This window comes from Rana temporaria, chromosome 3 (assembly GCF_905171775.1).
Source record: "Rana temporaria chromosome 3, aRanTem1.1, whole genome shotgun sequence".
Taxonomy (NCBI): domain Eukaryota; kingdom Metazoa; phylum Chordata; class Amphibia; order Anura; family Ranidae; genus Rana; species Rana temporaria.
The window spans coordinates 277519376-277535023 of NC_053491.1; the positions used below are offsets into that span (position 1 = coordinate 277519376).

At 43.3% G+C, this 15648-nt stretch overlaps 1 protein-coding gene across 3 annotated transcripts in view; it reads right to left on the bottom strand.

Annotated features, from left to right (window-relative positions):
* LOC120932350 (rho GTPase-activating protein 7-like) overlaps window positions 1-15648 on the bottom strand; it is a 172102-nt gene that overhangs the window by 73882 nt on the left and 82572 nt on the right. For all 3 annotated transcript variants that reach the window (XM_040344672.1, XM_040344671.1, XM_040344673.1), the window contains exons 6-7: window positions 10760-10903; window positions 1844-2003 (exon numbers count right to left, since the gene is read on the bottom strand). In XM_040344672.1, coding sequence (XP_040200606.1) covers window positions 1844-2003; window positions 10760-10903 — 304 coding nt within the window. The remainder of the gene's footprint in view (window positions 1-1843; window positions 2004-10759; window positions 10904-15648) is intronic.

The window sequence follows — 15648 nt, forward strand, 5'->3', positions numbered from 1 at the left end:
TCCATTTTCCAGCTCTGCCATTTCATTATAGGCAACACCTGGCCAGAAACCCCAGAGGTCACCCTATTTTTCTGGGGCATATTGCTAAGACTAAGAAGGGAATTTTTAAATCTCAATATTAGCAGTCAAAGCACTAATCCCTAGGCATTGGAAATCGCCTACACCTCCCATTATTTTGGAATGGGTGGAAGAGCTCCACCACATTATGAGGATGGAGGAGTCTGTTGCCAGCCTTCATGAAAGCTATCCAAATTTTTTGGAATTATGGCACACCTGGATCGATTTTTACGCTTCCCCTAAACTGCAATCCTTCTTATGATCATACTAAGGGATTCCTAATTATCTTAGAAAAAGATTGCCCTACCAGCCAGATGCCCCCCACTCTTGATACTCCTCCTTTTTTCTTGTTACTCCATCTACCTTGCACCTGGTTCATTATACCTACTTTTTTCCTGTTCCCACAGTGCAAGATAGAACAACCATTTAGAAAGAGTGCCAATGAATGTCTCTATTTTCAAAATGACCTCTCAAAAAAGGCACTACACCAACTGAGCCAAGGGCCTTCAGAGATCTAGACATATAGGCCCGGATTCACAAAGCACTTACGCCGACGTATCTCCAGATACGCCGCGTAAGTGTAAGTATGCGCCGCTGTATCTATGCACCAGGCCCAAAAAACTGAGATACGCCTGAAAATAGGCTTCATCCGATCGACGTAACTTTCCTAGGCTGTCGTATCGTGGGCGCATATTTACGCTGGGCGCATTTGTCGCTCCCATTGATTTTCTATGCACATATGCAAATGAGGGAGATAAACCGATTCACAAACATAGTTGCGCCCGGCGCATAATATACGCGGATTGCGTAAGTCGTACGTCCGGCGTAAAGTTATTCCCCATATAGGAGGCGCAACTCATGCTAAGGTATGGACCAGGGAACACAAGCCGTCGTATCTTTTGTAGTTTACGTTGTATGTGAATATGACTAGGCGTAGGTTACGTTCACGTCGTAGGCAGTAATCCGACGTATCTTAGGCAGTTGTTTCGACGTGATTCTGAGCATGCGCACTGGGATGCGGACACGGGACGGCGCATGCGCCGTTCATTTTAAGTACTTCTATGACGCTTGGCCCATCATTTGCATGGGGTCACGCCTCATTAGCATGGCTCACGCCCACTTCCACCTATGCTGGCTTATGCAGAGGAAACCCAGCGTATCTTTAACAGCAAGTGGGAGCAAGTGCTTTGTGAATCCAGTGAGTGCCTCTGTGCGCTGCGCCGGCGTAGCGTAAATAAGATATGCTACGGCGGCATAAATATGCGCCGATGTATGTGAATCCGGGCCATAATGTAGACAGTAGACTTTTTTCCTTAAAAAAGCTAAGCTCAGTAAACTTGTCTGTCTTCCGTATTGGTCCTATAAAATGATAATCATTCTCAAAGGCCAATAGAGAGTCACAAAGTGGGAGTGGTGTGGGGCCAAGCTTAACAAGTACAGGAAAAATTAAGGTTTGCTAACTTTGTCTTCTGTTTGTTATGACATCTCCATGAAACGTAATCTCTTCTTGTGCACTTATCTTCATTATTAATTTAAATATTTCAGATTGTTGTTTCAGTTTTTTTTTTTTAAAAGGCATTTATATTTATAGTTATATTCAGGGCTTAAAAAAAAAATTAAGTTTTTGTTTTAATTTTTGAGTTCGGTAAGTATAAAATACTGCATATGAACAAATTATGTTTACAGAAAGCAGATGACGCATAAGACTAATTTTTCACATTTTGTTACAATTATCTTCTTTGGAGAAAAGATTTATTGGGAATACTAGCTGCTGGATGAAAATTACCTGATCAACGCAATGGATCTGCAAATATTCCATAGCCTGGAGGATGCTTTTAGGAATAGGATAGCCTGTCCTCTGCACATTTAGAATAAGTGGAACACCAAACACATTTTTATCTTTGTAGTCTGGAACCCTAATTTTACGAATAAACTTTGGAACATTCCTATAAATTAAAGAAGAATTAATCATTGTATGCAAACAATTGTATGAAAAGGAAACAAAGGAATTACATAAATCATCATGCATATTTCACAACAAACATCCTCCCAACTCTGTTTAATTTCAAAGTAGAAGTAGCAATGCATCATGGTAAATCGTTAAAGGAAATGTATGATCATAGCATACATGTATTTTATACTATAAGCATTGTAATAGCAGTGCCATCAATAGTTATTTTGGCAACCCAATATAAGCTTTCTCTACCTGTCTGCTGGCCACCTCTTTCTGACACTTTCTGAATTTCATGCATGCTTTGCTTGCGGCTTCTCTGCTGTTTATTTTTAATTTCTAAGAACTATATATCCCATGAGCTACTAGCCAGGCCTTAAGGGTTACTCGCCACCAGTTGCCCCACTCAACCCCTACCATGCCCTGGCCCCTAATCCCGCCCCTAAACACACCCTCAAAAATGACACTTAAATGCTGAAGTTATGAAAATAAATATTAACAACAACTTTATCAGTGTAGCCCCACCTGTGCCCAACAGTGCAGCCCCACCTGTGCCCAATGCAGCCTCACCTGTGCACAATGCAGCATGACCTGTGACCAATGCAGCCTCACCTGTGCCCATTACAGCGTGACCTCTGCACAATACAGCATGACCTGTGCCCAATTCAGCATGACCTGTGCACAATACAGCATGACCTGTGTCCAATGCAGCCTCACCTGTGACCAATGCAGCCTGACCTGTGACCAATGCAGCCTGACCTGTGACCAATGCAGCCTGACCTGTGACCAATGCAGCCTGACCTGTGACCAATATAGTCTGACCTGTGACCAATACAGCCTGACCTGTGACCAGTGCAGCCTGACCTGTTACCAGTGCAGCCTAAACTGTGACCAGTGCAGCCTAAACTGTGACCAGTGCAGCCTGACTGAAATCTGTGTGGTTATGGGATTCTGCACCCCTTTGATGTTGTACTGTTTTATGGATTGAGGTTTCTGATGCACATGTTGGTTTTATTTTCTGTTAACTTTTCTTTTTCATCTTCAGCTATAGCTAACAAAGAAAAAGAACGCAGCCTGACCTGTGTCCACTACAGCCTCACCTGTGCAGAGGAAGAGGCAAGCTGTCCGAATCAGCAGAGAGCGGGATTGCCCGCTGTAATAGCTTTCATTTGAATTTCCTGTGTTCCCGGGGCTCACCGTCACATAGCCCCGCCTCTTGGCCCGACGCCTTTGATGCCGTCTCATTACCTGCATTGGACCTGCATTCTGTCTATCAAAGGCGCCGGGCCAAGAGGTGGAGCTATGTGACGTGAGCCCTGGGAACACGGGAAGTTTTAATGAAAGCTATTACAGCGGGCAATCCCGCTCTCTGCTGATTCGGACGGCTTGCCTCTTCCTCTCCTCTTTCTTCCCCTGGCTAGGAAACAGTGTGGGCGGTGCTAACTCCCCCACTCTGAGGCAGCCCCACGCTTGCCAACAGCCATTTTCCACTTTGCGAGTGTGCGAGTGGAAAATTTGAGGGCTGTTATAATATACCATGGTACCTTGCTGCCTGCAAGCTGAGATTCCTGTACTGACTTTATGTCTTGAGACTCCTCCTCTCAGCACCTCTGTAGTTCAGAAGGCTCTGTGATTTTTCTGACACAGCAGTGTGTGTCAACAAGGCACAGTAAATAAGTGGCAACAAATTCAAGGAAGTAAATGTGTCACAATGCAAGTTTACAAACTTTAGAATCATTCCTAATAATAGAAGTAGGCTAGAAATAATTGAAATACATTGTAGAAATGAATATATGATTTTACAGTTTGACCATAGATACACTTTACCAAAGTTTCAAAGAAGCTTCTTCCATGGTCACTCCTCAAGGTTAAATTAAAACTTTATCCATCAAGTTGCATCGTCCAACATGCCAGACCATTATTCCTAATTTTTAAAAAGGACAGCTTATTTACTAGAATGGTACCATGTAATCTGGATAGTCGAGGCCTGTGGAGTATTTTTAAATTTTGCTAAGGCATTTGATTTAGTACCCCAGAAATGCTTAGTTTACAAATTAAGGTATTTTGGCACTTATGAGAACCCCTTCTAAAAATACAATGCTGAGGGATCACCATCAGAAATCAAACTTTACAAAGAATTTAACAAGAAATATAAGAGTGTAAATAGGGCGTCTAAGATAGAACACAAAAGACACATAACGGAGGAGAGCAAAAAAAATCCCAAGAAATTCTTTAAGTATATTGTCAGGAAAGGTTCCACTCGCTGGTAATACCATCTGATATTTGGTGTGCAGTACTGATGTCCACCAGCAGGTGTCTCCTGGCAGTTTGGAACTGTCAGGAGAGCCTTTCCCTGCTGGTGTTATGCGATATTTGGGCCGCAGTGCTGGCATCCACCAGTGGGTGGATCCTGGTAGGATGGAGCAGATATCTCCTCCTGCAATTCGGAATCACCTGAACCTGATAGCAGGTAATGGTATAAAAACCTGGCAAGTTCAACACACTTTGCCTTGGCTTCATCTTGTGCCCTAATCGGAACTTTGATCCTGAACCTGTTGCCTGAACCTGTTATCTGAACCTGACTCTGATCCTGATCCCAAACCTATTTGTACCTGTTCCCGTCAGTCCTGTATCCCTGGATCCCTGCCCTGCTATCTGATCCCTTTGACCCTCTCCCTGTCCATTGCTCCTTGTCCCCCATTTGCTGATTTCCCATTATGACCATGGCTTAGCTAGACTACGATTCCGTTATTCCCTTTTGGCTATATTTATTCATCTGATTGTTATTTTGGGGTCTGGTCTAATATTGGTTTGTTGTGCACTGTTTGCCATTGGAGGTGGTTGCGTTACATATTATTCACATTTCATGAATAAATTATTACTTTCTTCACCTATATACGTGAAGAAACCTGGTTCACTTGTGCAGTCCACACAGTTCTGATCACACCTGATTCATGACATATATAAACAGTAAAAGAGGGAGGACAGACCATCTTGGCCCCATAAAGAACGAGGAAGGGAATCTGGTTACAAAGGATGGCGAGATGGTGAAGGTATTGAATTTATTTTTCTCCTCAGTCTTCACAAGGTAATAGGGGGGGCTTCTGTAACCAAAACTGCAGTGTTTATCCTCATGACATGTCACAGGAAGCACCCTCATGGCTAACAGAAGACAGAATTAGAAATAGACTTGAAAAACTGAACATTAATAAGTCACCAGGACCAGATGGCTTGCACCCGGAGGGTCCTTAGGGAACTCAGTCAAGTAATTGCCAGACCATTGTTCCTAATTTTTACTGACAGTCTGCTGACTGGAATGGTACCAGCTGATTGGAAAAAAGCCAATGTAGCACCAATATTTAAAAAAGGGCCAAAATACATCCCTGGGAATTACAGACCAATTAGCCTAACATCAATAGTATGCAAGCTCTTGGAGGGGATGATAAGGGACTATATACAAGATTTTAGTAATGAGAACAGTATCATTAGCAGTAATCAGCATGGATTCATGAAGAATCGTTCTTGCCAAACAAATCTATAAACCTTTAGCGAGGAGGTGAGCCACCATCTAGATAAAGGGAGGCCAGTAGACATAGTGTATCTGGATTTTTCAAAAGCATTTTTTTACAGTTCCCATAAACGTTTACTGTACAAAGTAAGGTCCAGTGGCATGGATCATAGGGTGAGTACATGGATTGAAAACTGTCTACAAGGGCGAGTTCAGAGGGTAGTGATAAATGGGGAGTACTCGGAATGGTCAGGGGTGAAAAGTGGGGTCCCCAGGGTTCTGTCCTGGGACCAATCCTATATAATTTGTTCATAATAGACCTGGAGGATGGGGTAAACAGTTCAATCTCTGTATTTGTGGATGATACTAAGCAGACCTGGGGGTTCCAGTAGATGATGGGCTCAGCAATGGCATGCAATGCCAAGCTTCTACAAACAAATCAAACAGAATATTGGCATGCATTAAAAAGGGGATTAACTCAAGAGATAATGTGATAATTCTCCCACTCTACATGACTCTGGTCCGGCTGTACCCGGAGTATGCTGTCCAGTTCTGGGAACCAGTCCTCAAGAAGGATGTGTTGGAAATGGAGCAAGTACAGAGAAGGGCAACAACATTAATAAAGGGACTGGAGGACATTAGTTATGAAGAAAGGTTACAAGCACTAAACTTATTCTCTCTGGATAAGAGACGCTTGAGAGGGGATATGATTTAAATTTACAAATACCATACTGGTGACCCCACAATAGGGATAAAACTTTTCCGCTCAAGGGAGTTTAATAAGACTCGTGGCCACTCATTAAAATTAGAAGAAAAGAGGTTTAACCTTAAAATGCATAGAGGGTTCTTTACTGTAATGCCGCGTACACACGCTCTGAATTTCCGACAATAAATGTTTGATGGCAGCTTGTTGTCGGAAATTCCGACCGTGTGTAGGCTCCATCAGACATTTGCTGTCAGAATTTCCGACAACAAAAATTTGAGAGCTGGTTGTAATGAGACCCTTGCTCGCTCGGTTCCACTCTCGACACTCCTCTGCTACTATTGGATCAGATTGCAGATCGCAACGTCTGATGGTTAGGCCATCCGATGCTCCGGGATTCGAACTACAGCTATCCAGAATCAATTTGTGATAGCTCAGAACAAACACCAGGCAGGCTGTATGTAAGTTCAAACAGGAATCTCTTTTATTGGATGCACACACACTTTTATACAGAGCAGCTTGAACACCCTGCCGCCAACAACCACATTCCTATTGGTCAATTATAAAGTACATTGTAGTTCTCAATTAGGTCCTCTTGGCCATGCAAATGAGGACTTGAAACAGGGTCAGCAGGGATTGGTCCGATAGCTTGAATAGAATGAGTGATATGTGTAATGAGACAGAAGCCCCAGGGGGTAATTAAAGTACATAAACAGCCAAACAGAACAATGCTTTTCTTCCAGACCATGGAGCCGTCTGGGGGGGGGGGGGGGTGGTTAGCCTTAAGACAGGGCAGAAGACCCCCCACTGTGTAACTGATTCAAAGGAGAAATACTTCAGTATTCCAAGGTTCATGACAATACTCACCCCTGGGAAATAGTCCAACAGCCACAGTGGGACCCTGAACGGGTCAACTCGTGAATGTTGGAAAAGTAGTCTTAAGGTTCCAGGTCCGTCTGCTGGGATAACCCATCCATCTTGCTGTTTTGAGGCCCTGGCCTATAATCGGAAAGCAAGAGGCTTGCATTCAGTCCTCTCCAAAAGCCTCTGTCCCGGCTAGGTCTGTCACACTGGTTCTCAAATTTTCAGACAACAAAATTCGTTCTCGTAAATTCCAACCGTGTGTAGACAATTCCGACGCACACAATTCCAAGCATGCTCTGAATCAAGTACGAGACGGAAGCGCTCGGTCTGGTAAAACTAGTGTTCGCACATTCGTCACTCTGTAACGGACTGAAAAGCACAAGGCTGAAAAGCGTGAATCGTCTCTTACCAAACTTCAACTAACACTTCTACTAACACGACTGGTATCGAACTTCCCTTAAATATAGTGCCGTCGTACGTGTTGTATGTGCCTGTGTTCATGGCGATCAGAATTTCCGACAACATTTGTGCGACCGTGTGTATGCAAGACAAGTTTGAGCCAGCATCCATCAGAAGAAAATCCACGGTTTTGTTGTCGAAATGTCCGATCATGTGTACGCAGCATTAGAGTGGCAAGGATGTGGAATTCCCTTCCACAGGCGGTGGTTTCAGTGGGGAGCATCGATAGTTTCAAAAAACTATTAGATAAGCACCTGGACGACCACAACATACAGGGAAATACAATGTAATACTGACATATAATCACACACATAGGTTGGACTTGATGGACGTGTGTCTTTTTTCAACCTCACCTACTATGTAACTATGTAACTATGAGATCATATGTACCTGGATAGAAAACTGGTTGCAAGAGCATATCCAGAGGGTGGTGAGTAAGTAATGGCATATTTTCTTGCAACCAATTCTATTTAACTTGTTCGTAAACGATAGAGGTTGGAACGTATAGGTCAATGATGTTACAACAAGATAGCATCTTTATAACAGCACTAATTAATGTTGTATTAAACCTAAAATTAAAACAGGAAAACATTGCAGCTTAAAGCGGGGGTTCACCCTATATAAAAAAAATAAAAAAATTTTTTTCCCTCTAGCATTAAATTCGGCATAGTAGCGCGAGCTACAGTATGCCTGTCTGTATTTTTTTATCCCCGTACTCACTGTTATATCGTACATAGAAGATTCCGGGGAATGGGCGTTCCTATGGAGAGGGAAGGTGATTGACGGCCGGCCCTGGCACGTCACGCTTCTCCGGAAATAGCCGAAATAGGCTTGGCTCTTCACGGCGCCTGCGCATAGCCTGTGCGCAGGCGCCGTGAAGAGCCGAGACCTACTCCGGCTGTCTTCGGGGAGCGTGACGTGCCAGAGCCGGCCGTCAATCACCCTCCCTCTTGCTAGGAACGCCCATTCCCCGCGGCAGACGGAATCGTCTATGTACAATATAACCGTGAGTACGGGGATAAAAAAATTAAGACCGGCATAGTGTAGCTCGCGCTACTATGCCGGATTTTATGCTGAAATGTTGTTCTGCAGGGTGAACCACCGCTTTAACAATCAAAGGAGTGTTTTTTTTGTTTAGGCTTTCCCCCCCCCCCCTTTGTTTTCATCTGGTGATCTGGCCAGTAACACACCTCCTTTATTAGTTTGCCTACAATCTGGATTGAGGAGCACAGAGGCACCTTTGTACAGCAGCAATGTCAGTCTGAAGGCAGGGTAGGGTAAGATGCACTCGCAGATTTAGAAGCGCTTAACAAATTGAAACCAAACTTCAGCTAAAACTTTATAAGCTTACTTTTTAGCAACATTTTTGTTCCTTTTGCATTAAAAATAAAAGCTAATCATTAATCACTTCAATACCAGGCACTTACGCCCCTTCCTGCCCAAGCCAATTTTCATCTTTCAGCGCTGTCGCTGTTTAAATGACAATTGCCTGGTCATGCTACACTGTACCCACATTTTTTTTATCATTTTGTTCCCATAAATAGAGCTTTCTTTTGATGGTATTTGATCACCTCTGCGGTTTTCATTTTTTACTAAGATAATAAAAAAAAGACCGAAAATTTTTTAAAAAAATATTTAGTTTTGCATTTGTGTTATAAAATTTTGTAAATAAGTATGTTTTCTCCTTCACTGATGGGCACTGATAAGGCGGCACCGATGGGCACTGGTAGGCAGAACTGATGGGTGGCACTGATATGCAGCACTGATGGGAATTGATAGGCGGCACTGATGGGCACTCATGGGTGGTACTGGAGGGCACTGATAGGCAACGCTTATGGGCACTGAAAGGCTGCAAAGATGGGTACTTATTGGTGGCACTAATAGGCAGTACTGCTGGGCACTGATGGGCATTGATACATGGCACTGATAGGAATCCATGGTGGCACTGGCAGGTCTTGTGGGTGGGCACCGATTGTCAGCTGCCTGGGCATTGATTGACAGCTGCCTGGCCACAGATCTGGTGGTCTAGGGGGGCATACCTGGTGGTCCAGTGGGGTGGCCATCCTGGTGGTCCTGGGCGGCTTCCCTAGTGGTCCTAGGCGGGGATCCGAGGGGGGGCTGCACTGATAAACTATCAACACAGACCCCCCTGTCAGGAGAGCAGCCGATTGGCTCTCCTCTACTCGCGTCTGTCAGACGTGAGTGAGAAAAAGCCGATCGTGATACCTCTCATGATTAAAAATTCTTGAGCAAAGCGTGGTGACGTACAACACGTACAATGGCACTATAAGGAGGAAGTTCCATTTAAATGGCGCCACCCTTTGGGCTGATTTTGCAAATTTCCCTTCTCATAACTTGCTTCTGAGCATGCACGTTTTTTTCCCCGTCGTTAAAGCCTACACACAACCATTTTTCACGACGAGAAGAACGACGTTGTGAAAAACGACGAGAAAAAATAGAGCAGGTTCTAAATGTTTAATGGCCATTTTTCTCGTCAAGGAAAAATGCTCTGGAGCCTACACATGTTTTTCACGGCCAATCTAAAAAAGTAAATTTTTCTCGTCAGGAAAATCGGTCGTGTGTACGCGGCATAAAGCTGTAAAAATGTGGAAAATAGCGTCTGCCCAGCTCAGATTTAGTTATTTTTTTAAAGAGGCCTGGATTCTTTTTTAAATGCACAAAATATAACTGGATACTAATATTTATGGGCAAAGATGATCCAAGCAATATCTGATTGCCTCTTGGGAGATCAGAAAGGAATACCCCCCCATGAGCAAATTGGATTATGCATTATTTTTTTGCCTTTCTCTGGATCAACTGTGGGTTTAGGATAATACATATTGAGGTTTTATGGTTTGTGACTAGCATAAGAGATTGGATTTCCCCATAACAAATGGCCAGTGACAGCAATCAATATCACTAATAGTAGAGGTGGGTCACTTCATATGAGATATAAACAGCAATAAAAATGTGACAGTGGTTCTAGTCTTCCCATGTTCCATCGAAACAAATAAAATTTACACTAAATTTGACAATTATATTACTTCTTCCCTTTGAATACTGCGCTAATGACAAAGCAATATATCTCATGGAAAAACAATCAAAATTAGTTTATGCTTTTGTGCAAACCTTAAATAATTTTCCTTTAGTTCCACTGAAATATAGGCAGGGTTTCAGTTAGAGCAGATTGTGTCACACAGAATTCCCATGAACTCACCAGTTCCAGCCTTGTTTGTTGGGAGGGGAATACTTATCCATCAGCGCTGTGAGCTTTAACAAAGACAGTTTCTGGATCCTGTTCAAGTGAGCTGCTGACTGTCTTTCAACTTGCATGGAAACATTTTCAGGCTCTGGACTTTCTCTGCAAATTTGAAAATCACAAACAGCTTAAAATGCTTACTGTATCCCAGCATACTTAGCACTTTTTTTTTTTTTTAAAAAGGTATAATTTATAAAGAAAGAAATTAGGCATTGCTCATAGTTTGTATGAAACTAAACAAATCTTTATTCAAAACACAATCTAAAGTACTACTTGTCTGGAGTCACCCTAATGAAAAAAACAAAAACAGCCCTGTATAGGGGAAAGATTTAAAAGATCTCATAGTAACTATATAAACTATTTAAAAAAAAAAAAAAAACTAGCTGCAATACACTACATACACTATTTATTAATTATACACATCTTAAAACATGACCGATCTTTTTGATCACTGCATAGAGCAGTGGTTCTTAACCTTGTTGGAGGTACTGAACCCCACCAGTTTCATATGCGCATTCACCGAACCCTTCTTAATTGGAAAAATAAAATATGATTTTGCGTGTGATGGGCACAGTGCTGCGTGTGATGGGCACAGTGCCGACAATTCTTGGCACAGAGGCTGCATGTGATGGCATAGTGAGGCTGCAATTTTTATATATATATATATATATATATATATATATATATATATATATATATATATATATTTTTTTTTTGCTAGTCAGAGAAGGCTCATTTAAAATAACACAAAAACATTTTTTTTATCTGCCATTTTATATTAATAAAGTGCTGGTCACCTCACCTCAGTCAGCCTCCTCCCCTCCCCCCCAATCCAGCCATTTAATTATATGCTATTAACAGGTTCTACTTACTTTTAAACAAGTTCAGTAGTCTTTTTTAGCACACTGTCTGCTAGGTTCAAATTTCACTAGTCAGGCAGGCTCCTCGAGACTAGTCCTTGCTTCTCTAGCTCGTCACAGGCAGCAACGACACACAGCTCTCTGCTCAGCGCTCCGAGTCCCCCCCTTCCAGCCATGAGTGGAGTGACATCACGCCGCTGGAAGAGACCAAGAGACTCCTTCATAGGGGGAGTAAACAGGCTGCAGCAGACAGGAAAGGGAGCCGGGAGGTGATGGTCCCGGATTCAGGAGTGCACTCGGCACACAATTTGTACAGTGCCCCTGGCCGCGCTGGCGGCCGCGTCCGTGGCAGAGCTTCACCTGCGGCTACGCCCCCCCTCCTATACGAAATGGTATCACCCAGGGCACCCGTCCGCCCCTGCCTTGTACCGGCAGCCCTGTGTGACCTCCGCGGAACCCCCGAGACTCACTCACCGAACCCCTGGGGTTCGATCGAACACAGGTTAAGAACCACTGGTATAGAGCATACATAAGAAAAAGATAATAGTATTACTTCAACTAGTACTCTATGTCTGAGCGCTCATAACAATTATTAAACAATTGTGATCAATAATGTTACAGTAGTTTGAAGTATAACTAGCATAAAGAATTTAGATTTAAAGCAGAGACATTTTAAAATAAACATACACATGTATCAAAAAGAAAAAAGTCTCCAATCAACACTTGTCACCAGCACAGATCTGATCACACTGGGGCGTTAAAAGTGTCCTTCCATGTAAAGGGTGTCTACACCAGTGTTTCTCAACTCCAGTCCTCGAGGCGCCCCAACAGGTCATGTTTTCAGGATTTCCCTCAGATGAAATGGCTGGGGTAAATACCAAGGCAGTGAAACTGATCAAATCACCTGTGCAAAATAATGGAAAGCCTGAAAACATGACCTGTTGGGGCGCCTTGAGGACTGGAGTTGAGAAACACTGGTCTACACAACAGTCATTCATTACTCAGTATAAATGGGCTCGAGTATGTTCAAAATCCCATGAGCCCGATTACACCAGTAAGCAGAGCTGACACTGCACACAGCTAATCACAGGCAGGGAGACATTTCCCGATCTGTTCAGTTGTGAATTGGGAAATGTCGCACTGCCTGTGACTAACCGTGTGCAGTGTTGGCTTCCTGGTGGGATCGGGCATGTGGGATTTCGAACATGCCCAAGCCCGTCTCTATTACTCAAGTACCCACTTCACAATACAGCAGGTGGATGATTGAAAGGTCCTCCCCCACCATTTCCAGGTGAAGTTTCATTCATAGAAGCTGTAGTACCAGCTTCTTTGAATGTAGCTGGGTGGAAAGGGCAGGCATAGTCAGGCACTAGCCTGTCACAGCTCCCCTAATGTTAGTAACCCCCACCACACTAGAATATTACAGCAGCAAGGGTGGGGTGGCATCGGAGGAGGAAGATTTTGAACCCAGCACACAGCAGCACAAGGAACACCTAACACTAAAAGTAAGTAATGTCCCTTGTGCTAATGATTTTTTTTTTTATAATTCGGCTTTAAGGCCCCATTCACACTTGTGCTACTTGTCATGCTACTTTGGAACCCAAAGCCATACCCCATGTTTCCCAATGAGTTTATATCTGTGCGGCCGGGATCTGGGGGCCACCTTGGTAAGATTCCAATAATCCCCCTGCTGGAAAACCCCCAAAACTACCAAACAGGGTCGTGGGGGAAGAGGCACATGTAAATGTGTTGGAATGGCCTAGTCAAAGCCTCAGACCTCAATCTAATAGAAAATCTGTGGTCAGACTTAGATTGCTGTTCAGAAGCACAAATCATCCAACTTGAAGGCGCAGGACCAGTTTTGCACAGAGGAATAGGCAAAAATCCCAGTGGCAAGATGTGGCAAGCTCATAGAGACTTATCCAAAGCAACTTGGAGCTGTGATAGCCGCACAAGGTGGCTCTACAAAGTATTGACTTTAAGGGGGTGAATAGTTATGCACATTGACTTGTTCTGTTTTGTCCTAATTGTTGTTTGCTTCACAATAAATAAAAAAAAAACATTTTCAAAGTTGTAGGCATGTTCTGTAAATTAAATGATGCAAATCCTCAAATGATCCATGTTAATTCCAGGTTGTGAGGCAACAAAACACGAAAAATACCAAGAGGGGTGAATACTTTTGCAAGGCACTGTAGATGCAAAATAACCTAACATATGCATATTTTTGTGCATATATAAAACAACCACTCAAGAAGTTAAAAGTAGATGTCAAACTTTATGTCTGCACAAAATGACATCTCTGCAATACATGCACAATTCTCCATTCTTGGTTTTGTCACCAAGATGCTGCAAATACAGTAAGATACCCATCGATCTTTCTAAAAATCTATAGGTAGATTCAGAGGGAAGTGCCTAAACTTGCGGCGGCGTAGCTTAGCCTGTTTAGGCTATGCCGCCGTAAGTTAGCTAACATTTCCCAGTGTGCATTGCGGCTACGTACGCCGCACAGGCCTATTGATTTCGACGTGGACATAAACAACGTAAATCCCGATTCGCGGACGACTTATGCAAACGACGTAAAAAATTTGAATTTCGGGCGGGAATGGAGGCCATACTTTAACATTGTTATTCCACCTAATAGATGGAATAACTTTAGGCCTGCTAATGCCTTACGGAAACGGCATTAATTGACTGCGGCGGCCGGGCGTACGTTCGTGAATCGGCGTATCAACTAATTTACATATTCTACGCCGACCGCAATGGAAGCACCACCTAGCGGCCATCCAAAATATTGCAATCTAAGATAGGACGGCGCAAGCCGTCCTATCTTAGATATGTTTAAGCATATCTCTGTTTGAGCATACGCTTAAACATAAGTCAACGTAGATTCTGAGTTAGGTCGACTTATCTACTGATAAGCCGGCCTAACTCTACCTGAATCTACCTACTAGTATTCTGCTAAATTACTTAAGTGGACAATGTTGCCTCTTTTGCAATGAGGTCCCAAAGTATTATGATCAGCTCTGCTCAGGTCTCTATTCTTGGAGCACAGAACATCTCCGCTGTATGTCATGTAGATAAGGAGAGGGGAAAGTGTTCTGTAGTCCAGCAGGGAAGAACTTAGGCATCAAATAACTTTGCTTGAGCTTTCAGTACAGCAGAGTTGTCAGCCCAATACAGGAAGGTTGTGGGCACATAGGGCCAGATCCACAAATAGCAGGCGTAACTTAACTTTTCCCATTTAAGTTACGCTGCCGCAAATTGTTCAAGTTAGTGCCCGATCTACAAAGCACTTACCTGGAAATTTGCAGCGGCGTAACTTAAATCCGGCCAGCGCAAGGCGGCCCAATTCAAATGGGGCGAGTCCCATTTAAATTAGGCGCGCTCCCGCGCCGGACGTACTGCGCATGCTCCCGACGCGATTTTCCCGACGTGCTTTGCGCGAAGTTACGTTGCGCCGAGTTTTGAGAATCGCGACGGGTGTAAAAGAAAAAAAAAGAGTTGCGGCGGGAAAAAAAAAATAAAAAAAAAATTTGACAGCGACGCGGGAAAGAAGGGTCTACTTTTACATGGTGTACTAAGTTTACACTTTGTAAAAGCAGCCCTAATTTTGCGACGGCAAACTAATACTTACGGGAAAAAAACTAAGGGAAAAAGCTTTGTGGATCTCCGTAAGTGCTAATTTGCATACCCGACGCGGAATTTCACCGAGAAATGCCCCCATCGGCGGCCGCGGTACTGCATCCTAAGATCCGACAGTGTAAAACTATTACACCTGACGGATCTTAGGAATATCTATGCGTAACTGATTCTATGAATCAGTCGCATAGATAGAAACAGGGATACGACGGCGTATCAGCAGATACGCCTGCGTATCCCTTTTGTGGATCTGGCCCCTATTTTTTATACTTGCAGCATACTTTAAAGGGAGAAAACATGGGGCAAGGCGCATGTATCGCGGAGACATAGAATCAATATATATTTTTT